This window comes from Ictalurus punctatus, chromosome 14 (genome assembly GCF_001660625.3).
Source record: "Ictalurus punctatus breed USDA103 chromosome 14, Coco_2.0, whole genome shotgun sequence".
Taxonomy (NCBI): domain Eukaryota; kingdom Metazoa; phylum Chordata; class Actinopteri; order Siluriformes; family Ictaluridae; genus Ictalurus; species Ictalurus punctatus.
In genome coordinates, this window is record NC_030429.2 from 17,264,014 (window position 1) to 17,291,301 (window position 27,288).

The 27,288-nt window shown below is 38.1% G+C and overlaps 1 protein-coding gene across 1 annotated transcript in view; it reads left to right on the plus strand.

The window, feature by feature from the left end:
• The window catches only part of grm8b (glutamate receptor, metabotropic 8b), a 146,093-nt gene that overhangs the window by 104,978 nt on the left and 13,827 nt on the right, over nucleotides 1-27,288 (plus strand). Inside the window, exons 5-7 of the mRNA XM_017484743.3 lie at nucleotides 1,386-1,540; nucleotides 1,841-1,978; nucleotides 15,074-15,274. Coding sequence (XP_017340232.1) covers nucleotides 1,386-1,540; nucleotides 1,841-1,978; nucleotides 15,074-15,274 — 494 coding nt within the window. The remainder of the gene's footprint in view (nucleotides 1-1,385; nucleotides 1,541-1,840; nucleotides 1,979-15,073; nucleotides 15,275-27,288) is intronic.

Sequence of the window (27,288 nt, forward strand, 5' to 3'; positions counted from 1 at the left end):
GGACTTGTTTGTCCAGCACATCCCATAGATGCTCAATCGGATTGAGATCTGGAGAATTTGGAAGTCAAGGCAACACCTTGAACTCTTCATGTTGCTGAAACCATTCCTGAACAATTTTTGCAGTGTGGCAGGGTGCATTATCCTGCTGAAAGAGACCACTGCCATCAGGGAATAATGTTGCCATGAAGGAGTGCACTTGGTCTGCAACAATGTTAAGGTAGGTGGTACATGTCAAAGTAGCATTCACATAAATGCCAGGACCCAAGGTTTCCAAGCAGAACATTGCCCAGAGCATCACTCTGGTTCCACCAGCTTGCCTTTTTCACATAGTGCATCCTGGTGCCATGGCTTCCACAGGCACCCGGCCATCCACATGATGTAAAAGAAAACATGATTCATCAGACCAGGCCACCTTCTTCCATTGCTCCATGGTGCAGTTCTTATGCTCCATTCCCATTGTGGCGGTGGACAGGGCTCAGCATGGGCACTCTGACTGGTCTGCAGCTACACAGCCCCATATTCAGCAAGTTGCACTGTGGGATCAGATCAGACAGGCTAGCCTTCGCTCCTCATGCGCATCAGTATGCCTTGAGCACCTATGACCCTTTTGCCAGTTCACCAGTTGTCCTTCCTTGGACTACTTTTGGTAGGTACTAACCACTGCATACCAGGAACACCCCACAAGACCTGTAGCTTTGAAGATGCTCTCACTCATCACATGGCCCGTGTGAAAGTCGCTCAGATCCTTACACTTGCCCATTTTACCAACACATTAACTTTAGGAAATGACTGTTCACTTGCTGCCTAATATATCCCACCCCTTGATAGGTGCCAATTATAATGAGATAATCAATGTTCTTCACATCACCTGTCAGTGGTTTTAATGTGGCTGATTGATATATAATTTTTAAAAACTGAATACAATTTTTTTTTTTTTAACTGAGCAAAAATGTATACTTGTCTGAATTTTAAATAATATTGAATAATCAGTATTGATTGAATAAAACATCAGGCAGCATGGTGGTGCAGTGGAAATGATTGCCTCCTCACAGCTCCACAGTCCTAGATATGATCTCCTTTGGATCTCTGGTTTCCTCTCACCTCTGAAAAAACATGCTGGTAGTTGAACTGGTGACTCTAAATTGCCCCTAGAATATATGTGTGTGTACGTGTGCGTGCCCTGAAATAGACTGGCATCTCATACAGGTTGTATTTCTGCCTCATATCCAGTTTGGTTTTCTAATAAATTAATACAGTATATTAGATCAATGATGCAATAAGTGCATTTCTTGAGTGTTCTTATTGGAGTCTAAATGTGTTTTAAGAAAAAAATGAAAGTTGTTTAAACTATAGCAAACATTAGTCCTGTGTTGTCTACTTTTTAGGCGTGTTCTCGATGCTGCTAAGCGCAACAATCAGACAAATCACTTTCTCTGGGTGGGCTCAGACAGCTGGGGCTCGAAGATCTCCCCTGTGCATCAGCAGGAGAAAGTGGCTGAGGGGGCCATTACTATTCTGCCTAAAAGAGCTTCAGTGGAAGGTACAATGATTTTGGATCACTCAGAGAAATTATGACCTTCGTTTATTATGATTAAAACTTTTATAAACCTTCATTTTGTGATTTTAACTAGTTTAGGAAGCATGTTTCATGGTTACAATAGGAGTACAATGAATGTCATATTTTTGCATGTAATGTAATGTAATGTAATGTAATGAATGTCATATTTTTAATGGGCAGTATTTCTGTTAATGTCTCTCAAAATACTGTAAACATAGTATTGTAAAAAATAGTTGTTGGGCCTTTTTCACATGTTCCAGTATCCCTCATGCTCTTTCCCAGCTTTTGATAGGTATTTCAGAAGTCGCAGCTTGTCTAACAACAGGAGGAATGTGTGGTTTGCTGAATTCTGGGAGGAGAACTTTGGATGCAAATTGGGAATGCATGGCAAGCGCCCTGGCAGCCCCAAGAAGTGCACAGGTACGAGCAGACTATTGCCTTTGCCTTCTGTCTTATAAAAGCAAAAATCGATTGGAAGTTCTCTTTGTGCGAATCCTTCAGTGTAGGAAGATTCATCACATTGAGATCTGACTGAATTAGACTAAGCACTGCTCTAGTGACTCTAATGAGTACATAAATAATTATTTCTTTATTTGCAGTCTTAGTCACTCTGTAATTGCAGGTTTTGTCTGCATTGTTTTTCCATCTTACGTTACACAAGAAATTCGATCTGCTACAGATTTATGAAACTATTTGTTTGAGTGGCAGGAGTTCAATTTCAGCCATCATTAAAAAGTGTATAGCACTGTTCGGAAAATATCTTCTCATAGCCTTCCCCTAAAAAAAGCTGCATAGCCTCAACACAACAAAAAGTCTTCAGAATCATGGATGCTGTCTGAATATGTCAATATCCTTAGTCTAATAGCTGTATGTGGGGATGGCTCAATAGTTCACAGCAAACAGGGAGGGGGGTTAGAGCAGGAATCTGTCAAACTGAAATCGAACTGCTTTCACTTTATGCACCTCAAGTTGCCAGCAGAGTTTTGCACACTTATTTGCAATCTGTCTTATCAATGAGTTGATAAGCCATTGTTGGTGTCCATTCCTTTCATCTATTATCACAGTATAAAAATAAAGCTACAAAATAGTGTAAGGTAGACAGACTGCATTCAGCAGTTTAATACAAGACAGAAAACTGATGCAGGCAGAAATAAACTGGAATTAGGGAGTAAACCTGAAAGCAAAGAGAGAATGCTATAGCTGATCACACACACTCCTCCATACCTCCTCTATACTACAGACAGACCCACTAACAGGAACATGTCGAAATATTTATCTTTATCTCATTTGTGTTCTCTGAGTTTATCTGAAGTTCAAATGCATTCCTTTTTCATCTTGTCACATTGGTATTGTCTAAACTTGTATTACAGTGTGGGGGACAGGGTGGCTTAGTTGTTTGCCTCGCATCTCTTGGTGTGGGGGTTCGATTCCCACCTCCACCTTGTGTGTGCGTAGTTTGCATGTTCTCCACGTGCTTTGGAGGCTTACTCCAGGTACTCCAGTTTCCCTCCCCAGTCCAACACATGCATTGTAGGCCGATTGGTATTTCTAAATTATCCATAGTGTGAGTGTGTGTGTGAGTTAGTGATTGTCCCTGTCCAGAGTGTCCCCTGCCTTGTGCCCCGAGTCCCCTGGGATAGGCTCCAGACTCCCCCACAGAAAATGGATGAATGTATTACGGAGTGTGTGAACAAATGAAAATGAACATAAAAGGAAGCACTAAAAAGAAAACAAAGAACTAAACTAAAAAACTATATAAAAAAAGTGCAACACTAATAAGGAAGAAAAAAGAAGAAGAAGAAATAGATATATAGGTAGACAAAACAATAAGGATGTGTGTATGTGTCTGTCTGTGTCAGGGGGTGGGGTATGTGTTTATTTTGGTGGGGAGCAAATGTCACCACAAATGTTTTGACCATGAACTGTTTATTTATTTATTTAATTATTTTACAGTTGTTGCAGCTTTTTATTTAACCCTTTCATGCATAGTGTTCACACGCATGTACAATCAGTTTAAGGCTGTTTAAATTGGTTGAGACCATTGTTGTAATTTAATAAAAAATCATTATTAAATCTTTATAGTGATTGTTGTTGCCCTCTGGACTATTTGTTGCCCTCTGGACTATTTACATACAGTAAAATCCTAAATTAAAATGAAAAATATTTTTGTACCACACTCCAGTGAACACCTTATCTTTTTATAAGCCTATTTTGGAAGCTATTATTTAACCTCTGAAATCATCTGCAACATGCAACAGTCAAAATATATGGCTATATTTTGTTTCAAAAATAATAATTTCTGTAATTTTGGCCATCAACAGAAAATGTTGTAGAACTGAAAAACATTAGAAGATTTTTTTCCCCTGTGTATTCTTACAGATTGACAAGCCATTTACTTATTTCTTATTACTCATTTAAACATTTACATATTTAGAAAAAGTACAAATTCAAATGACAGTGAAAGTAATAAAAAAAAATATCTAATGCATCTGCATATGGTTTGAAATAACTTATGCATGACAGCTAAAAGAAACAAGCCAAAAAGATTTATTTTGTTTGCAGAGGTTAAGGTTAGATTTATGTGTAGGCATAGCATTAATTAACTGCATTAATGATTATGTCAAGGATACTAAGACGTGTGTGTGTGTGTGTGTGTGTGTGTGTGTGTGTGTGTGTGTGTGTGAGTGAGTGAGGTCTCTCCCTCTGAGGGGAGCAGGTGAGGATGTACTGTGCTGATAGTATAAAACACTCTTTGTGTTCTCCTAACCGGTGTAATTTATCTACACTCGAGACGCTGGTTACAATGTTGGTTGCTTTTTGTAAAGCTGTTTTCTTATATTTCATTGAATATTGGACATTCTATAAGGAAGTGTGTGTATGTTTTTTTTCTTTCCATTGTTGGCATATTCTCAGCTATTTAGGCAGCTAAGATTGTCTGGCTCTCTATAGATGAGTCTGTACTTCATCACTGTGATTTTCAGTGTTCAGTCATACTCAGGACTGATTTATCCCTTTCGATTTGATTATTATTTTTTTTGTATTTTATATTTATTTATGCTGCAGAATACTAGAAATTAACATCAAACCTTCAGAAAACACAGAAACAGGTCACATATATAGGAGCCATCCATGTATGTTTTGCACGAACAAAAGCTTTGAAAGGAAAGAACACCGTTGTTCAGTGCTTCTTGTTTAAATGGGGAAATACTGCAGCTCAGTGTACACACCAGGCAGAGAAATGAGCTCTCCCTCTTTATAATCATGAATTGCTTGCTTTCACGCTCTCCCTTGTTCTTCTTTTTGCATCAGTAGCGCTGCAGAGAGCAATGAACGTCCGGGCCTCTTTTGTGATTGTGTGGTTATTGTTCTGGCATGGTTATTTGACATAACAAGAATAATTACATAGCTGTGGATGCAGCACACCAGTCCCCAGCTGTCTCTGTTTCTCTTTCTCTCTCTCTCTCTCTTTCATTTCTCTATCGCTGTTTCTCTCTCCAAACTACATGTAGCTGTTCAGAACAGGATATCATTAAAGCGTGGAAAAAAATGTGGGTTTTTTTTGTCATGTAACACAAACGGACAGTGAGAAATTCAGTCTGGTTAAGTCTATACAGCAGAGACAGACAGACACACACACACACACAGAGTGAAGACTTCGATACATTGAGCAGTTGTCTGCAGAGTGCTATAATGTGCTGACTACAGAGTTCTCGAGAGTACAAAAGAAAATAATCCTAGCTGATTCTGGGATTTTTTTTTTCAGGACACAGCTACTTTTAGCAAATCCTCCAGACATGTTAAGCAACTATATGAAAAATTATATATGTATATATATATATATATATATATATATATATATATATATATATATATATATATATATATATATACTCAGCAAAAAAAGAAACGTAGAAACGTCCCTTTTTCACAAGATTGTGTTTTAAAGATAATTTTGTTAAATCCAAATAAGCTTTACAGATCTTTATTGGAAAGGGTTTAAACAATGTTTTTCGTGCTTAACCATAAACAATTATTGCACATACACCTGTGGAACAGTCTTTGAGACACCAACAGTTTACAGGCAATTAAGGTCACAATTACAATAATTTAGGGCACTAAAGAGACCTTTCTACTGACTCTGAAAAACACCAGAAGAAAGATGTCTAGGGTTCCTGCTCACCTGCGTGAACATGCCATAGACCTGCTGCAGGAAGGCATGAGGACTGCAGATGTGTCCAGAGCAATAAACTGCAATGTCTGTAATGTAAGACACCTAAGACAGTTCTACAGGGAGACAGGAAGGACAGCTGATTGTCCTTGTGGTGGAAAATGACATGTAACCATGTGTCCCCCCAGACATGATGGAGAAACTTGCAGTTGCCTTGGTGGAAGAGTGGAGTAAAATCTCACAGAAAGAACTGACAAATCTGAGATGTACTGTAGTACTTAAAGCAGCTGGTGAACACCAGATACTGAGTGTTACTTTTAATATTGCCCCCCCCCCCCCTTTTTCAGGGACTCATTATTCCATTTCTGTTTGTCAAATGTCTGTGAAACTTGTTCAGTTGATGTCTCAATTATTGAATGTTTTTATGTTAATACAAATATTTACACATGTTAAGACATTTGCTTGAAGTAAAAGCAGTTGAATGTGAGAGAACGTTTCTTTTTGCTGAGTATATATATGTATATATGTCAATAAGGCAAAGTGAGTCAAACTAAAATTACATAGTCAACTTCTAAGATTTAACTAATAAGAAAGATTTTTTGAGCACTTCTCTAAGCCTCTGCAAAATGAAGGCAGCGGTGGATCGAACTGATTGCATTATCAGGTTGAGATTGAGTTTTGGGAGAACTGGGTAAATTCATTTTTATCAGAGCCTGTCTAGGTCTGTGGAGTAATCATACAGCAGAACAGAGAACTGATTCATCGAGACCTCTGGTTGATCAGCACCTGAGAGAGATAGAGAGATCGAGGAAAGGGGAGAGAGAGAGAGAGAGAGAGAGAGAGAGAGAGAGAGAGAGATGGAGAGAGATTAGAGAAAGAAAGCCTCTGAACATCTGTTCAACACTTGTGACTTGCTTGTGCTTGGGTTTACAGCACTGTGTATGTGTAGGTGTGTTGAATATAAATTTGTGTGCATCTGTGCCAGTTATCAATCCAAGTACCCCAAATATATGAAAATTTATGTTATTGGAATGCCAGATGCTGGTACGTGTTTTCAGAGCAGAACCACCGAACTGACAGGGAGCAGGAAGTGCAATTTTGCTTTGGTGCTGCATTCATCATATTGCACTCAGCACTTTACTTCACATATTGTATATTGTATATGCCAGATGCCTGCAAATAGGGCAAGCAAGATGTGTCAGCCTAATGATGAGAGAAAAATCTCACAAATTAACTGTCATATGGAATATACCTGGGTGTGCACGGAGCATAAACATCTGTTATTTGTTCACTTAAGCTTTATTTGCTGCCTGACATTCAGTAATGAATGTGCTGAATACAGCTGTGTTACGTTAGGTTCCAAATCTCTACTTCGATTAGCTCAGAATGACTTATAGATTATATTTCGCTTTATTTGATTTTTACCGTCACTGTTATTAAAGTATTCTTCTTGTACTAAAAGAGACTTTGTTAACCAGGACACGGTGGCTTAGTGGTTAGCACGTTTTCCTCACACCTCCGGGGTTGGGCATTTCAATTCCCACCTCAGCCCTGTGTGCAGGGAGTTCTGTGCTGTGTGGGTTTCATCCGGTTTTCTCCCCCAGTCCAAAGACATGTGTTGTAGGCGGATTGGCATCTCTAAATTGACTGTAGTGTGTGAGTGTGTGTGTGTGTGCATGCGTGATTGTACCCGGCGAAGAGTTGGCACCCCGTCCAGGGTGTCCCCCGCTTTGTGCCTTGAGTCCCCTGGTATGGGCCCCAGGCTCCCCACAACCCTATGTAGGATACGTAGTTCAGAAAATGGATGGATGGACTTTCTTAACTGGGTTGTGCATGACAAGAAACTGGAACATTATTATTATTATTATTATTATTATTATTATTATTATTATGAGTGCAAATAATTTTTAGGTAAAGCATTTAAGGCTAATGGACTGAGATACTGGTATGCACATTATATAAGATGTTCCAAATAATAGGGAGCAGTGATATGGTTTGCATTCAGGAGCAGGTATAACCCCATGACACAAAGTTAATAACACAGCAGCAATATGGGAAGCCTGGGGCTTGCAGCACAGCAGGTCCTCCTGAACAGAGAAACTGTACAGCAGAAGTCCTCAGTGTCAGCTGCAGTGTTTGTAGATTACATAAATTAATTAGGCTTTATTTAGTGCAAGAAGTGGAGCCAAAAATTTGAAATGCAAACTTAAGATGAAAACATAAGCAGTGTAGAAACTGGATAGGTCATGTTGGTGCTGTTTGATATATAAATATTAAAGGCCTACCTAGAATAAATTACCCGCTAAGAATTCCCTCTGAAGGTCAGTGTCAGAGAATTTGATATCTAGATTGAGCAGGCACTTCGGCATAAAATCCATGACCATCGGCAAAATATGTGCATTACAGTACTATGTGGACTTTGCCTGAAATATAGTATTACACATTTGTCCCATTGTTTAACGCATCATGTTTTAAAGGAAAATGAATCAAGTACTTTGTCGATACATGTTGTTGCTGTGTGTTGGTGATTTTTTGCGTCTTGGTTTGTTATATACGTGTCTCCCATGTACAACATTATAGATGTGTTGGGTGATTGCCTCAAGCACTTTCTCCCCTTTTATTAGGTAACACTTTAATAAAGGACCATAACTTTCACCTCCGATTTGGTATTTGATGAAGATATAGACCTGAGGGAGCACACTAGTCTTTGACCTTGTCTTTATTTTGTTTTGTACCGTTTGTAATCCTTTCAGTAAATAGTGAAAAGGAAGAACTTGGTTTCTAGATTCTCAGTGAGTCATGTGTCAACTATAGGCTTAAGGCGAACTTACACTTGAGCAAAAATAAGACGAGTGAGGTCACAAGCAAATAATGATTATGAACGAATATTGCTCATCCTCTTGTGTTTCAATGTTTCCACACGTGTGGTGGACAACGTGCCTCAGTGTCCTCATGTGAGTACATAATACGTATCAGACTCTTTGTCAATACGTAGCAGGAATAAAATGACAGAGAAAGGAAAATGTCCTCTTAGATTCCTTTGGTGATCAGTAGATACTTACTGACAGACAAGTGGTTTGGATTCATACGCATATCTATAGTTTTGGTAACATCTGACTCCAAAATGTTTTGCTTTTAACCCAAATAAGAAAGAAAACAAGCCTCCTTGCTTTTATCTATTTTTACCATCCAGTATGCCATTAAAGTAGGCAGACTGCTCAGAGAATGAGCATATGACTAGGAAAAATTAAGGAAAAAAATAAATATAGTAATGTAAAATACCATGCTGTGCATACTCATGTGTGCTTCCTGCCCTCACAAAATAGAAAAATTGGATATTTGCATCTGCCTTGTCCAGCAGAACTGTAAGCACTGCTGTTAGGTGAGGTCAGAAAGTAGAATTTCATTAAATCAGTTGAGAGGATATTTTATAATAGTGACCTGTACTGTTTATGCATCACAGTAATTGAGCATACAACACACCTAGACTTGGAAAATGCCAGAGGCTATGGCCTTGCTTCATAAAACAGTGGACAAATGGCTATATCTATTCATATTCAATATCTGAGAGACAATACACTAGAGGCACAGTAGGACAGGGTTTATAAATATTTGATTGGAGATTTATGCATCGTTGAGCATTATTATTCCACCGCATAGTAGCCTTTTATTCAAAAGCTATTAACTCAGTGTTTTCAAATTGAGGCTAATGGGCATAAATATTTGTACACATTCTCTGAAAAGTTCTTACATTCACATGAAAGTTTGCATTGACTGTTGGCATATGTGACCCATTTAGTGCCCCCTTTTTTTTTCTTTTGCTAGCGTGAGTCTGATTTCCATATCAATAGGCATCTAAACAAAAATGGCTATTGTTGGTGGGGTTTTTTTCACTCTGGTCCTGGCCACTAGCCTTTCCTCTAATGGCTCTGTGCCCTTTATTTGAGAGCAAAATGGGTGTCAAGGGAAGGACTGTTAGTGAGCCAAAGATGACTGCTAAGTGAAGGGCACTCTAAGGCATTTCGTCAAGCACACCGCTAGCCATGCTTTTTGGGGAAATAACAAAATTGCTATAAATATTGCATGATCTTTTGTTCAGTGCCTTCTCTCCGTTTCAGCTGAATTTGATGGCTCACTCTCTACTTTCTCTCTCGCCTAGTATTATCGCAAGACACTGAGCCATGCAGAAATGGATGTATGCTGTCAAGTGAAACAATGACTAAAACACCTGTTCTTCTAACTCTCCTGTCCTGCAGGAATGATTCAATATAGAAAGAGAAATGAGCAAAATGTTTACCATTTTCCCTGTTTACCAACCCGAGAAACATTACTCATGTATAATCATTACATTCATACCCTGTATTTTCCACTAGAATGATGATATGTGATATTCCAGACTGATACAATCACGCTACAGTAATATCATGTATCATTTTATCAGAACATCTTTACAATGAAGTCTTGATGAGAGAGTATGCCTGCCTTCAAGCAATGTCAAACAAAAGGCTGCTGTGTCATGCATCTTACCCCAGAAATATTTCCCTGTCCTCTTACGTTTCCTTTAAGTGACTCCCTATACTGCCAGAAAACAGGGGAATATTACCATCAGGTTCAAATCTGTGGCCTAATTTAAAGTGCCTGTTAATATGGAGAAAACACACATGGAGGAACGAAATACGTCCACCTGTATCATATACTATAGACACCACAGAAACTCTTCTAAACACACAGCTTCACTAGCCACTCTTTCTCATAATTGAGCACTTGTTTGTTTATGGAAACCATAAATGTTTAATTTATTAATGCAGGCGATGAGGAAGTCATTAAAAGAGCTCAGAGAAATTGTCAGTTACTGCATTCCCAAGTAAGTTAAGGCTGCCTGAGTGAGAGGCATCATGATCAGCATTGGCAAAAGATCAAGCGAACAAAACTAAGTCGGCCCAAATGAATCAGTAACATACTCAAGAGACCATGAAAGGATTCTCTGGGTTGACAGATATTGTTAGGATCCATAAACCGGTGCCAAACAGGCAGTAAACACAATATGTCAACCAGTTTCCCCTGATTAACATTGGTTCTGTCAACACAGCAGCACCTCAGCAGTCTATTATACAATGCCCTTTTGCACACACATATACACACTCGTTTTCTTATACCAAACTTTTGAAATGTTCCCTGTCCAAGTCTTATTGACAGATAACTTGACAGATGTAACTGTCACGTCCAATGCTTCATCGGCTGCAGTCCGGTTCTGCTACTATTCCGGTCCCGATGTTTTCCCGCTCCCAGGCACCAAGCTAAAAACTACAATCAGCATGAGTTTGTTAGATACCATCTCTGAAAATGTCTGCAATGCTCCTGCTTCATCAAATCATCATATTACACACTATGTATACATAACACCAAACACATTTCTAAATGTTTAAATGACCTAATAAAAGAAGAAATTCAGCCAACAGATCTACTTGCATTAATCAGTGATTATTTCCCCGCGAGAGTAGTGTGAACAGAGATCAGTCGATTGAAGGGACGATGATGAGGCTTGTGTTTAAATGCAGTGACTGACTTTTATCTACTGTGATGAGACAGAGACTGATGTGGATGATGTAGATCAGGGGTCTTCAATCTTATCCGCAAAGGGCCGGCTGCAGGCTTTCATTCCGGCCGAATAGGAGACACACTTGATAGTTGATTGGAGCCCAAGATGAACTGATTAAACAAGTGGAAATAGGTGTGACTCCTACCTGGTTGGAATAAAAGCCTGTAGCTAAACCAGCCCTGTGTGGACAAGCGTGAAGGCTCCTGATGTAGCTAATCAAAGTGAAATCTCATTTCCCACTGTGAACTTATAATTCTTTGCAGTTTGGCAGTAATATTGTTTTTTTCAACGATATTCTCCATTTTTGCACTTGATTTAAACAGGCTTTAAAATGCAAGATAGGAGCAAATGCGACACCTAATTCAGTTCAGTAAAGCCTGACATTTTCCAAAATATATATCTATGTATAGTAGAAACTGTCAAAATTTTTCACAAGACACCCCACAAATACGACCACTTTCACCACGTCACTTCACGAAGTCTTGCCATTGCCATCGTGTTTCCCTCTGTGCCTTTCTTAGGATAATTATTTTGCTGGCTGTTGTGGTATTGATCTCTGCTTTGTTTATCTCCTTTGCTTGCATTAGCTTTTTGCTGTTGATTTTGATTTGATACTCTGACTACTATTCTGGTGCATGATTTGGATTTGTAAACGGCTTAAGATTGTATTGACTCTATGTAACGGCAGTAATTCCTCAGAAGTGATGTGCTGTGCAACAATGATGGCTTTTCTTTTTCTGTTCATCTGTGCTCCTTAAAGTGTTCCTAAGATCAGTAAGAGAATATATTTTCTTGAACATTTTGAGTGGGTCATTGTGTCTGCTTATTCTGCTGCATGATAATGGCAGAGGCTTTGTGTCATTTCAGAATGACTGTACTCCACAGATCTTGCTGAATGCAGATGCATGGACTTGGGTACTTGACACCCTTCTGCACTATGATTCATATGACAGTTTCAAAGCTTTTAGCAAACAATTTATTGAATGACTAATTTAATGGTTATAGGAGATTTTTGAAAATCTGACTGTGTCTGTGAAAAGCAATGCACGGAATTTACTTGATTTTATATTCCTCTCCACATCCAGTGTATAAGTGAATGCATAAAATCAATGGAATTTTGTCTTTTAGTTTACTTAGTTTTGGCAATAGCAGTGTTGATGTAGTAGAAGTTATAAAGCATTAATTAACAAATCAGTGCTTTTCAGTGAAGTACTATTTCCAAAAGTACCTTCAAAAACCACACTGCCTTAATCTTAAAACAAATCAGCAAACTCAACTAAGGCAATTGGCTGTTATTGGTGGATATTCTGCTGCCATTATGCTGACAAGCTTTTCAACATTTGGGATAAACAAAAAGGATATATATATATATATATATATATATATATATATATATATATATATATATATATATATATATATATATATATTCAGCCCTGTTCTCTAAAGCAGACCAAAGTATGAAGTATGGTCTCTTTAATTAATTTGTCATGTATCCAATTTTCTAATCAAATTGCAATGTCCATCTGCTCTGCCACAAAAGAAGCAGTGAGAGACAAAGCAGTGAGGGAAAATTGAGTTTAGCTCTCTAAGTGAAGGCTAATTGAGCTCCAAGTTTCACTGATTAAGCTGTCGGTCATGCATTATACCACTCATCACTAAGATAATGAAAAAATCTTGCATCTCTTACATCCTATTGGAGTGTTATCATTTACATATTTCTTTTAAAGAAGAGAGAATGGGAGAATGTTATGTTAATTGTGTTAAGACTGGCATTCCCATTAAATTCCTCAATCTATAGGCTTTGTTCCTATTCACACTCCTTATTTGTTTGATTTTTCACACAATGAAGTGATGAATAAAGTCTCTTTTCTCTTTCAATCGTGAGGATTATGGGTAAAATAAAGCCAGAGTAAAAAAAAAAAAAAAACTCAGCTTGGATAAATAAGTAATAAAACACTTTGGGATGTGCTGTTATGGAAATGTAATGATTTTCCTATAACAGTATGTCCTAAAGAGTTCTATTCCTCTTATGTCATAGCAATTTGCCAACAATTATTTTTTATTTATTGAAGAATGACATTGTCATATCAAATGTCATGCATTTAAGCCTTTATAGATATGTTTAATATTGTGAAATATCCATGAAACAAATAAGTTCTGTTTTCACTTACGTTATAACAGCTTTAAACAGTCCATCCCTCTCTAGCCCTCTCTTGAAGTTAATAAGACAAATAAAAATTACACAAAGTGCAAACTCCTCTGTCTGGAAAATTTTCCCAAGGCAGAAAAGTTACTCCTGAAGCTTCGTCAATTAGATGTTTTCTTTGTTAAATACGAAATAGTTTTTTAAATTATTATTATTGAACTGTGTATTATTAGTCTTAGATTAAATGGAGCATCTGCCATTCAAGTCTCTGTGAGTGAATTGTTACTATAGAAATAATGACGTATGAGAACAACCGCATTAAAATAAATATAATATGCTAGTGCCATGCTGTTACACAAAATGAAACACCTTCTGACCAGTCGGTCTTGTCTAAAGGTCAGCAATGAACAAAGCAGATGGGTAATGTTATTACAGTTAAAAAAGAAAAAGAAAGAAAGAAAAAAAAGTATTATTAATTTTTATTCTCCTGAACATTACAAAATACACTTTTCAACTCGTTAATATACTCTCACTAAAATTGTTTCATTCTCATGTTTAGGGCAATGTGTGATTTGCCATGATTAATGTTAGACAGGTTTTCATGTATGTCTCTTCATTAAAGTTTCTGTGTTCATACAGTATAGTTACAGTGTTGTTTCTGTTATCTGTTAATAACATAAGCTTAAAGAGAGGCCCTGGATGAATAATGGTGCTATTTCTTAGTGCATATTTGTTGATTCATTCATACCAATACAATGTGATATTGCTTATGAGTAGTCTGAGCAGCCACCATTTCAAGCAACCAACGCCATTTCATCAACTTCAGAGGAATCCACAGCTAACACATTTAATTAGGCTCGGTCTAACGCTTAAACTCAAGTGTCTTATGTCATTTCAAAGATGCTCTGAATAATAAATAAATCAAAATACGCCTGCATAATAACACACTGGTTCTATGCAAGACACAGCAAAAAATAATCAAGAAGATTGACAAGAAAGTTTTGCCTAATCTCCTTATAAAATTAAATCAGCTTAATAGCAGACAAGAAAATATTTCTACTTCAGAAGACAGATCAACACACACACACACACACACACACACACACACACACACACACACACACACACACACACACACATACGTGCAAATATTTTCTGAAATTCATCATTAAACATAATGACAGTAGAATCAGTTTGGAAATGAAACAAGAGACAGGCTAAACAATTGCAAATATACAGCAGATTAGTGCTAGACTTTTTCTTGTTGTGGATTTGGTTGTAGCCATTTTTCCTTTCTAACCTCAACAATACATGCAGGATGTGCGAAATTAGGAAAATGAATTAATGAATCAGGTTATGTCTATGCACTATATTTTGTTATTCAGTATATTCCATAAGAAAATGACCTAGCGTAAACAGTGCCAAAGGAACAGAGCTAAAAACAACAGTTGTTCATTTCTTCAGTCAAGTCTTCTTTATACAGTACCAGTCCTCTCTGCACTTTTTTTTCTGCTACGTTATTATAATTCTGCCTTGGCTTTTGTTTCTCTGTTTTTTTTATCATTGTTTTAACTAACTGTATATCCTGCTTGCTGTTAGGCTTGGAGAAGGTGGGCAGGGACTCCAGCTTTGAGCAGGAGGGGAAAGTACAGTTCGTGATGGATGCAGTTTATGCCATGGCTCATGCTCTACACCGCATGCACAGAGACCTGTGCTCCGGAAGCCCAGGACTCTGCTCTCGCATGAGCAACATTGACGGCAAGGAACTACTGGGTTACATCCGCAATGTCAGCTTTAACGGTGAGTTTCTTCCTTTCTTTTACTGCTAACAAACTATTTCCCCACCTCTTGTGATGAGAGAGGAGATGATGTACAGTATTTGAACAAAAACACCCTTCATTTCAGTTCCATTCATTTGCACTGGCACCTAAAGACTTCTTTTTAACGGTTGATTCCTCTCTAATGGTTATCAACAAATTCTAATCAGTCGACACAGCCTTCTTTTTGTGCTCTATAGAAGTGAACTGTTTGTAATGACTTAATTCCTTGGCAGTCATCATTGCTCCATTTCATCTTCCTTTACTGTGGATCATACTTAAACTACTGCAAAACAGGGTCTTGCTCTTTTTTCTTTTTTCCCTTTTCATTTCCTCCTTCATATTTGCTGCTTTTTAGCTCTGCCTGCTTATTTTCTTCATCTGTTTCATTCATGTGTATTCTGTGGGTCCTCGCATCCTGGAAACATTCATTTCAGACCTTCTCCTCGATTCGCTTTTGCAGTGTTAGCAGAGATATACATCTACAAACTTTTAAAGATGTGATTTCTAAATAGGTCTTGACTAATATGTTAGTAGTGAGTTCACTGGGGGCAACATTCAAACTCACTTTGCTCCTTTAACTGTACATTTTTCTTCATTTCCTTGATATATTCTACAGGGTGTCCCAAAAGTCTCCATACAGAGGGGACTATGTTTTCAGGCACCAAGTCAGTGGTGCCTTCGTCAGTGGATATTGATGGACGTCCACTTCTTGGTTGGTCCGCAACACTTCCAGTATTTTTGAATTTGTTAATAAGTTTGGCAACAGTGTTGTCTGTGATGTGTTTGCCATGTTTCCTGTTGAACTTTATCGCGACCTTGCAAAGCTTCCCGATCCATCCATGAAAAAAAATGCACCTTATGAATTCATATGAGAAAAATATATCTGAAGTATATTCCCATTGATATTTTACATTTTAAGGAAATTGTTCAACCATGACTTCCTGTTTCAAAGGGGATAAATATGAGGTAACACATAGAGCAAATTCCCTTACTCATTCATAACAATGGGTAAGACCAAGGATCATAGCTGTGATGTGCAGCAAAAGGTTGTTGAGCTTCACAAAATGGGAAGTGGCTATAAGAAAATAGCACAAGCATTGAAAATGCCCATTTCCACCATCAGGCAATAATTAAGAGGTTCCAGTCAACTGGAAATGTTATGAATCAACCTGGAAGAGGATGTGTGTCTATATAGTCTCAACACACTGTGAAGAGGATGGTTTGAGTGGCCAAAAAATCTCCATGCATCACAGCTGGAGAATTGCAGAAGTTAGTTGCGTCTTGGGGTCAGAAAGTCACCAAAACTACAATCTGAAGCCACCTTTCCCTGACACTCCTGGAACTTCAAATGGGATCGGGTTATATAGTCAGATGAAACCAAAATAGAGCTTTTTGGCAATAAACACCAGAACTGGTTTTGCTGCACACAGAGAGGTAGCCATTTCGAAAAGTACCTCATGCCCACGGTTAAATATGGTGGTAGCTCTTTAACGTTTCTGCGAGAGGACCTGGACATTTTGTTAGGATACATTACATCATGGACAAATATCAACAGATATTAAATGAAAACCTGACTGCCTCTGCCAGAAAGTTTAAAATGGGCCGTGGTTGGATCTTCCAGCAGGACAATGATCCAAAACATGCATCAAAATCAACACAAAAATGGTTTACTGACCACAAAATCAAGGTCCTGCCATGGCCATCCCAGTCCCCTGACTTGAAACCCATAAAAAACCTGTGGGGTGAACTGAAGAGGAGAGTCTACCAGCATGTGCCTCAAAATTTGAAGGATCTGGAGAGATTCTGTATGGAGGAATGGTGTCAGATCCCTTGCCATGTATTCTCCAACCTGATCAGGCATTATAGGAGAAGACTCAGAGCTGTTATATTGGCAAAGGGAGGTAGCACAAAGTATTGAATAAGAGGGTGCCAATAATTGTTGCACACCTATATTTAACAAAGATTTTTTTTGATAAACCTGTGTTTTGTCTGTAACTGTTTGATATCCATGAGAGCAGAGTATTTTTGTGATTTTTTTAAACAAATGATCAAAAGGTTAAACAATAAAGAACATTTTTCAAAGTTATAACCTAAGACATTTTGCTTAAAAGTCTTCATCTCCCCTATGTATGGAGACTTTTGGGACACCCCGTCGTGTTATTGTTCTTACATTTCAAAGCAATCTAAGTTTTGATATTTATGTTGATATGCTGTGTCTATATGCATGAAGTCATGTTTCTAAAAAAATGTTTTTCATTCTTGAGATGGACTGTATGCCAGGATATTTATATTTTATTCATTTTTATTCATTTAGACTGGGTATGAGATCGCGTACATGATTTTTCGTCCTGATACTGGATGTGTCTCTGCTGCTTTCCATATGAGCTACTGGCAGGAGATAGAACGACAACACACTTCGATGTTAATCTCTTTTGGCAACTCTAGCATTCAGTTATCAGTTATGAGTAGGTGAATTTGCATTTTATCGTGGTGTCTTTTGTTTTGAGGGACCTATGGGCTGTTTTATATTGAATAATTAATGGAATAAGCCTAATTTGAGAGCTAGGCATGAGGGAAAAACTTTTAAATAAATAAATAAATAAATAAATAAATAAATAAATAAAATGGAATTGAACATGGTTTTCATTGACAATAGGTTTTTAATACTCATTGGGGGCATCACTAAAAATTTTAATGCATATTATTCGCTCTGTTAAGGTTGCACACGTGTCAATGCACATGCAGTACAAGGCTAATTCTTTGTTAAATGATTTTAAATGAATTTTATTAGCTAGCTGCACTAGTTACCTTGGATCGAGTAGCGCTGCAGTGGAGAGAGGCAGGTTTTTCACTTCGGAAAAGCATTTTTTAAAATAAAGTATGTTTTTGTTTACATTGTGTCAGATCCCTTGTTGTCAGTGACCGAACATTATGCTGGGTAAAAGTTGTTTTCCCTCACCAAGGGTGGCCTGTAGACATTTTTTCTCAGATAGCCTGCATCGTTTGCTGTCATGTGCTGCACAGTGAGCTCCTCCTGTTATGTTTAAGATGTTTTATCAGGTAACTTGTATTGTAGGAAGATGCTGTAATTCCACCTCTTGGTATTTTCTGCTTTGCTTTGATTGTCACCATTAATCATGACATATCTCCAGATCACTGTAATTTCATGTTGTCTGTTCATTAGTGTAGCAACATACACTAGGCTTATGTCACATAGCATCAAGTGGTATTGGTTGTCGGTATTGGGACCAAATGAGCATGGTCCCAAAATTTGTATTTTGTTTATTCTCATCACCAACGTTTTTGTGCCTAGACAGCATTTGATTTTTATTGCAAATTTCCACATGAAAGAAATCCAAACATTTTCAACATTTTTACTATACGTGTCTCAGCTTTGGCCTTGGCTCTCACTAACACTACATGAGTCAATGTTTGCAACTTGCCAGCAAGTGATATTACCATATTAAGATTTAGTACACAACAGCTTTAGTACACTTTTTAACGGCTAATCACTTTTTACTAAGCTATTGTATCTTCCATTTTTAATACTTACAAATTTGTATTTCTCAACACCGTTACAAAAATTGTCTAACCACTGTGGTGTAGCAGGAATTAAGTTTGGTCTGGTGGGGAAAAATACAAAATGAAATCATCATGTGATATGTAAAATTAAATTGAGAAGTGTGGTGTGCTCCTGCATTTTGGGAGGATGCTAGTTAGTAGGAGCTGGGATTTGACAGATTAGTTATTTAACCATTTAAGGGAGGATTTAGCATAAACCAGTCTTGCTATATTACTGTAATAGCATTACCATGAAATACCATTAAGACAGGTACAGTGAAAATAATTCAAATAACATGCAAGTAATAGGGGTAAATGACATTTTATCTCTTTACTTAAAAGATCTGCATTTCCTTGCATTAGACCTCCAGTACTTCATCAGCTTAACCTTGATAACCATGATCTCTGAGTGCAGCTAGCCGGCTGTCAAACAGAAATGAGAGAAATGCACACGGTAATACCTAAAACAAGTCCGATTAAACAAGTCTGATTAAGGGATGTGTTCATTTGGGGTTTGGCACAGAATATAGAATCATAATGATGACTTTATTGACCTTTCATGAACATCAGTATAGCACAATTATAGTGCAAAACAATGTTATTTGACATATATGTATATAATCAGATGTGCTGTGTGCGTGCGTGCATGCGTGCGTGTGTGCGGGTGTGCGTGTGCGTGTGTGTGCGTGTGTGTGCGTGTGTGTGCGTGTGTGTGCGTGTGTGTGCGTGTGTGTGCGTGTGTGTGCGTGTGTGTGCGTGTGTTATGTTCACCACCCCTGAATAAGCATTTGGATCTGTCATAAAATATTTCAGGAAGCAGGGGGTTCAAACCCGAAATCCACCCCCTCAATACGGTTCATGTATGTATATATTCCATCAGTGACCTTAACTGTAAAGCTATTGCATGATATGAATGTTTATTCACTGAAACCTATTGTGAGAAATTCATGCAGAAAATTTTCAAAGGTTTCATGGAAGGCTTTCCTCATCCACTGCTTATGTTCTGTTTTGCACTGCAATGTTAGAGCAAATTTGCACATCTCAGATTCATTATGCCTTTTCTCTCCTATTCCCCACACATAACAACATCTGAGAGTAAGATTAGAATACCTATCTCACCTTGGAGGGTGTGAGAGCGAAATAGGAAGAAGGATTCTGCAGGCTTTTCAAAGCAGGGCTTGATTACATTGCTCAGCTTAACAAAATGTGAAAATGCAATATGAAGGGTTTGTGGCACTGAAAAAAGAAGATACATCCATCAAGCACAGATGTAACCACAGGGCTAATGCTACAATCTGTCTTCCAACAAATCTCAGTAAATTGTTGATGGTTATGCCCAGTGTAATTAGTGATTGCTTAATATTATCTCACAGTGGTGAAATAATATCCTTCAACTAGTTTGCTGAAAGTTTTTATTATATAGTCTTGATTAATGTGTGCGTAAAGCACTGCTTGCATAGTCAACATTTCATTATATATAAAACAACTTTGGTTTTTGATCATAGTATTTATTCTGTACCAGTCTACAGAGTTGCTTGATTGAACTTTATGTTTGAGGATTAGCAGCAATTTGGTTTCACTGTTCTGTATTTTATGACAGTAGGACAAGAGAGGATGTTTATACATACATACATACATACATACATGCATACATACATTCATACATACATTTATTTGTATATGTAGGTTGAGATGCTGGGGTAAAAAGACTCTAAACAGCAGTGTCTTTGTTGATTATAGCACTAATACCTGTGTTATGCCATATGTTTTCAAGAGGATTCCTTACATACTATCAGGTCCTGTTCAATGCATTAAATTAAAAGAAATTGTTTATGATAAATACAGGCAAGTGCCAGAGATGTTTCATTAGAGCTGAGTTAAATAAAAATTTGAAAGCTAAAGCTTTACATGTCAGCATAGTATAAAGATAAAGCTTCTGTGGGGAAAGGTTTTCTTGTATATAGAACCTACAACAGCATGTTTCCATGTCAGTGAGTTTTTCAGGTTTAATGAACAGTCCTTTCCTGGTATGTCCTAAGAATTAATGGGATAAATTGTTTATGCTTTCAGTAGAACAGGGTTAAACATCCCAAGATGTTATATAGAAAAGACCTGTTTATTCAATCTTTAAGGACAAAATTTGTGTGACACCCCCAGCTGTGATCCCAACACTGACACAGACACATTTCATTCCATTATCTAACCCCACTATCGATATTCTCTCAGTTACCCACCGGATAAGACATAAGTAATTGATTAATTAAGTGGAAAAATCCCGGAATATATTCTAGTTAGATCAAATATCCTCTCCGCTCTCGCAGCATGTGTGTAGGGTACAGATTAGCTTTAAAAGATGTGTGCGATCAATACCCGGTGATTCATTCAATAAAGTAAAGATCTCGGACAGCTAGGTCTCAGCACTAATTACTGCTGTCTGTCTGTATTTCAGTAAGCACCATCACTGTCTCAGGCTGATTCAGTGGAATGCACTGAATTAATTGGACAATGTTAAGTGAGAAAAGAAGTGCTTGCTCTTTTCTTTTCATTATCACTCATGTTTGAAATCGTCCTTTTTTTTTCTCCTATAAAAATCATTGTAAATGCACTAGTAACGTCCCTCTGTGACGTCGGCATGGCAGACGGCCGATTACTTCTAACGTGAATAACGAATAAAGCAATAAATTTGCCCCAGAATCTCTAAGCACATCACAAATTTTTTAGTATAAACATATTAAATGTGTTTCAGGATGGAGTGTTCCTTTAAATAAACCAGGTAAATGAGCTGCATGTGTTTGAATTTAGAGAGGAAAACAGGTTAGCACTCCTGGAGCTGCACTGACTTGATTCTCTACGGCATACTGTTTTTAGCAAAGTGATATTCTTTTATTCTTGTTTTTATAGATACCAGGGTCATAAAGTATCAAAAAACACACTGAATACCTCAGCATTGTTTGGCAAGTGTGATGATTTAGATATGGAGTTTGCAGAATGCTAAACTGTCAGCATATGTACCAACCTCCTAGCGTGCCTCAGAAACACCCCCCCTCCCCCCAACACCACACTCTCAACCCTTCTTCTCACAAGATATCTAAACGCCTGCAGCTCTTTCCCAGCTCATTAAGAACTCTATATAATGTTACCACCAACACGTCATCTTTACACAGCTTTCACATGCTCTCTGTCAACACTTACAGTTCCAGTCCTATTCCTCTGACTGTTTCTGGTACTAGTTCAAGCTCGTGTGCATGTGTTTAGTTTATTAATTCGTTTTGTACCAAAGCGTTGTTGAATTCTTCGACTCATTTGTCAGAAGGAGTCGATTAATACATTATTGTTGTTCTAATATGTTATCGTTTCAGCAGTAACAACTCTTCACTTGTTTGGTGGATGGGCCGAATAATCTAATAAACAGATCAGATGTTAAAACTATGCTATTTAACAAGGACAAAGAACTGTAGATATGGGACGCTTTATGTTAGGAGACATTTATATATCATTTATAGAAGGACGCTTAGGTGTCAGCACTCTTTTAAAGTCAATACGTTTTCTGCCACAAGTGTGTCTTCAGGACAGAGGACTCTCTGATTTCTTGGTAGCATGAGAAACTGCTTTTTTTTTTTCATATTTGTTTTTGGATTGTTTTTTTTTTCTGCTGAAGTGTCTCCTGTCTGTCTAAGCCTTTTTGTTTCAGTGTCTCTTTGTTAGCATCATTACCTGTGTAGCTTCAGTGAAGCAAACTTCAGGCACCAAGCATGTCTTAGCTGATCAAGAACATTTGGGCTGGTATGGAAATTGTATAAATTTAATTCTCAGCCAAATATTCCTTTCAGTCCATCTTGATAAAACTGTACATTTCTGGGTGCGGCTTCCTACATAAACCAACACCTTTTTACTACTTATTGGTTTCCAAAATACAAAGTGTTCACAGGGGTCAAGATTTGCACCTGATATTAAAAAGAACAGGTTGGAACTAGTCTCAAACATGAAACAGGGGTTAATGGTATTTATACTACAGTGCTGTTGAATTCTTGATTCTGATTGGCTGACAGACGTTCTGAGGTGTGCAATTATTTTTCAGTAAATGCACGGCTAAAGTAGTTCCGGTCAAGCCTTGAGTGCTTTACAGTTCCATATCACTTCGCCAAGTTAAACGAAATAATGGAAAATTTTGCCTACTGTCCACCACAGCACACGCATTTATCAACAAACAAAATGACAGATAATGTCTATTTTCCAGACATAAGTAGTTGAATTATTAGAAAAATAATGGGCCCCCAAGGTGGTAATGAGGTCACAAGGTGAAGCGGAGGCTTAAACCATTGATTGATATGCAGTTATTGGAGAGTGAGAGCGAGAGAGAGCACATCTGATTGCAGTAATGAGACAGAAAAGCGGATAAATAAGAATCAATATTTATTTATTTATTTATTTATTTATTTATTTATTTCGTTGTATTTTCTGGAGTAGCTCCCTGGGATAGGCTCCAGGTTCCCCCGCGACCCTGAAGAAGGAGTAAGCGCTAGAAGATGGATGGATGGATGGATTTTCTGGAGTAATAAAAAATTAAAAATAAAAGATAAAAGATAGTGACAGATTCTGCGGTCCGGATTGAGGTTGGAAGTTCGTTCCACCACTGAGGAACAGTTAGTGTGAAGGTTCTGGAAAGGGACCTTGAGCCGTGCTGAGTATGCACTACTAAGGGTCAGTCATTAATCGATTGCAAATTGCGTGAGGGAACGTAAGCCTTCAGGAGATTGTTGAGGTAAGGGGGTGCTGTTCCAGACAAGATCTTGTACGTGAGCATCAAGGCCTTAAATTTGATGCGGGCAGCTACAGGAAGCCAGTGGAGGGAGATGAAGAGGGGTGAGACATGGATCCTTTTTGGCTGGTTGAAGACGAGATGTGCTGCTGCATTCCGAATCATCTGAAGGGGTTTGATGGAGCTGGCTCCAAGATCCGGGTAGTGCATGGCAGTAGTCCAGTTTTGATATGACAAGAGCCTGGACTAGTAGTTGTGTAATCTGTTCAGTGAAGTAGGGTCTGATTTTCTTCATGTTATACAGAATAAACCTACAGGACCGTGCAGTTGTTGAAATGTGATCTGTAAAGGTTAAGCTGTCATCAAAAGTCACCCCAATGTTCCTGGCTGTCCTGGTTGGCTTGAATGTGGTTGAACCGTGCTGTACAGTGAGGTTGTGGTTGACTGAGGGGCAGGGAGGGATGACGAGAATCTCAGTTTTTGCCAAGTTAAGCTTAAGGTGTTGTTCCCTCATCGAGTTTGAGATGACAGACAGGCAAGCAGAGATTCGTGCAGAGACAGATGGATCATCAGGCTGGAAGGACAAATAGAGCTGGGTGTCATCAGCATAGCAATAATATGAGAAGCCATGAGACTCAATCACAGCCCCCAGAGATGTAGTATAAATAGAAAAGAGCAGTGGACCCAGAACTGACCCCTGGGGAACCCCAGTTGTGAGTTGCTGAATTTCAGAAGCCCCGCTCTTCCACAATACCTTGAAGGATCTGCCTGTGAGATATGATTCCACCCAGCACAGAGCCGTTCCGGTGGAGGATCTGATGATTCACAGTGTCGAAAGCAGCAGAGAGGTTGAGTAGGATAAGGACAGATGACCTTGAGCTTGATCTTGCTAGTCATAAGGATCCAGTGATGGAAAGCAGAGCAGTCTCCGTGGAGTGACTGCTTTTGAAGCCAGACTGCTTGGTGTCCAGGAGGTTGTTCTCCATTTACTGAAGACAGAAAATCACAACACTGCCATCTTCCTTTACTGACTTTCAGATACGTAGTTACAAACTGCTCCAAGTGGAGAATTATTAAGGCCTAAAGATAAATCTTTCCCAAATACCCAGGCCAGGTTACGCTCCTGAGTAGGCCTATTGATATTTATTTAATTGTTCTATATTTATATTATCAGCATGAAATGAAAAAACCCCTGTGAACTCCTCTCTCTCTCTCTCTCTCTCTCTCTCTCTCTCTCTCTCTCTCTCTCTCTCTCTCTCTCACTCTCAATGGTGCAATGGAGGCTTTAGATGGGATGCGTAATAAATTTGTTCCACATACAAGAGCGTTTTAAGGACAAAAGCCTGACAAATATCTTGAAATAAACCTGAACAATTGAGGTGTGGGCTTGAGGTGTGGTAACTGTGGTATAATGAATGAATGAATGAATGCCTTTTATTGTCACTATACACATGTACAATGAAATTAAGAGCCACTCCTTTTTGTTCCGTGCAAACATGTACATTCAATAAACAAGAAGAATAAACAGATAAATAAACAAGATAAATAAACAAGATAAATAAACAAGATAAATAAACAAGATATTGGGGTGGATGGGGGAGGTACTATGAAATGCACAGTTTTGAGACACTATATACATATGCTGTGAACTCAGTACATGTATGTGTTTATGTGTTTATATGTATAAGCGGAATGATTGACTCCGGTCTGTTGAATGATTAGAAAATAAGAGCCACTTATCCCTTACATGTATTAGTTAATATTGGCTAATAGCTATCCAGTTGTGCTATCCAATACACCTATCCAATATAGTAGATAATGGTGGCTAATAGCTATCCAGTGTTGACTGGTATTGCAGTTAATCCAGTCCAGAATCTTCTTTTGACTCCATATTCAAATGAGGGTCCTTCATTGTGTTTAGGTCTATGAGCTATTGCCCTGTGTTTCACTTTAAGCGGATGAAATGTTTTGGGTTTTTTTTTCATGTGTGTGTGTGTGTGTGTGTGTGTGTGTGTGTGTGTGTGTGTGTGTGTGTGTGTGTGTGTGTGATTTTTGTGTCATACATTATTTGTGTCATTGTGTCAATTTTGGTTTATGTCATTTTCCGATCATATCTTAAGACATTTCAGCTGTTTTCATTTCAAGAATGAAAATTACATTCAGGATATTGAGCTATGCTGGGTCCAGTGACCTTTATTAAAGGGCATTAATCCTAACTCTTACAAGACCATTTTCTATACCCCCCCCCCTCCTCTCGCACACTCTCTCTCTCTTTCTCTCTTTCTCTCTCTCTCTCTCTCTCTCTCTCTCTCTCTCTCTCTCTCTCTCTCTCTCTCTCTATGTGTGTCTCTCTCTATCACACACATAACCACAGACATGATAATTAACTCTTTGGGAGCATTTTGGAAAGAAACATTCCCCTGATGATGAGACCATCTGGTCTCTGACATTCTGTCATGTTTATTCAGAAATAATGTGCAATAGTAAGTTCATAACACAACTTTATATACATTTATGCTTGATGTAAACACCAAGAAATAAAACTTTCCAAGGTTAATTCCACACAGAGAAGGATCAAGAATTAAAACTTTTTGTTGCTAGTTGTGGATTATCGAAACCTTCTTTATTTTGGCCTAGAGTCTGTCATTATGACGAATGATGGCAGTAATGTAGCATGCCAGCGATATTGCCTTTGTAATGAGTGTTCACTGCAAGAATGCAATGCCTATATCTCTAAGTTGCTCCAAGGAACTGTGAGGCATGCTGCAGGCACTAGGTCTGATATTCATTTTTTTCCCAACTAGACCCAGTATTTTATGTTTAACTTCAGGGCTAAAAGGCAAAAAATTATGTGTGACAAGTCACAACAGAGGCCACAGTGCAAGAGTGAAATGCTTAATCAGCTCGACATAACAATACAGAGCTTCTGGTTGACATATTTGTTGTAGCTTTAAGGTACAGCCATTTTGTGCACACATCAGATTTAAAAAAATGTATTACCATGAGCTCTTTTGAGACTCTGCAAGCATGACATAATCATATGCTTCTGCTTACACATTTTTTATTGGTCATACTTTCCTCATTTCTGAGGACAAAATCATCCAATATCAGCTCCTGTCAGAGTGAGGGATTACTGCCAGACTATGGATGACTTTATGAGGTCGAAGGTCATGCCTCAGGGAGGTTCTCCACATTTCCTATGAGGATAACCTTTTCAAAGGCAGTATAGAATGCTGCCAAACCAATTCAATAAACTAGTTTAATACTGGGAGAGAAACCACAGTGTTGGTGACGAGACGATGTCCCCAATGAGATATAGGTCAGAGGACGGGACACCCTGCAGCATCTGTAAATTCCTTTTCCTTTCTTTGGGTGTTTCCATGATTATGGTGCTATTTGTGTCCCACTGAAATTATATTTACAAATATATCAAGGTAAAATATATTTTAAACATAGGAAAAGTGGTTTTTCACAATCACCTCCATACGACATATGCGCGTTTTAGGTAACTAATTTAAAACATGAATAAAAAATTAATAACATTTTATAGGTATAAAAATAGGTATAATTTTTTTTATATTTCTGCCATCTATTATAGCTTAGAAAAATGGTATATTTCCACAACATTCACACAACCTTGTTACCGAAACGCATACACCTGTATGAAATATTTG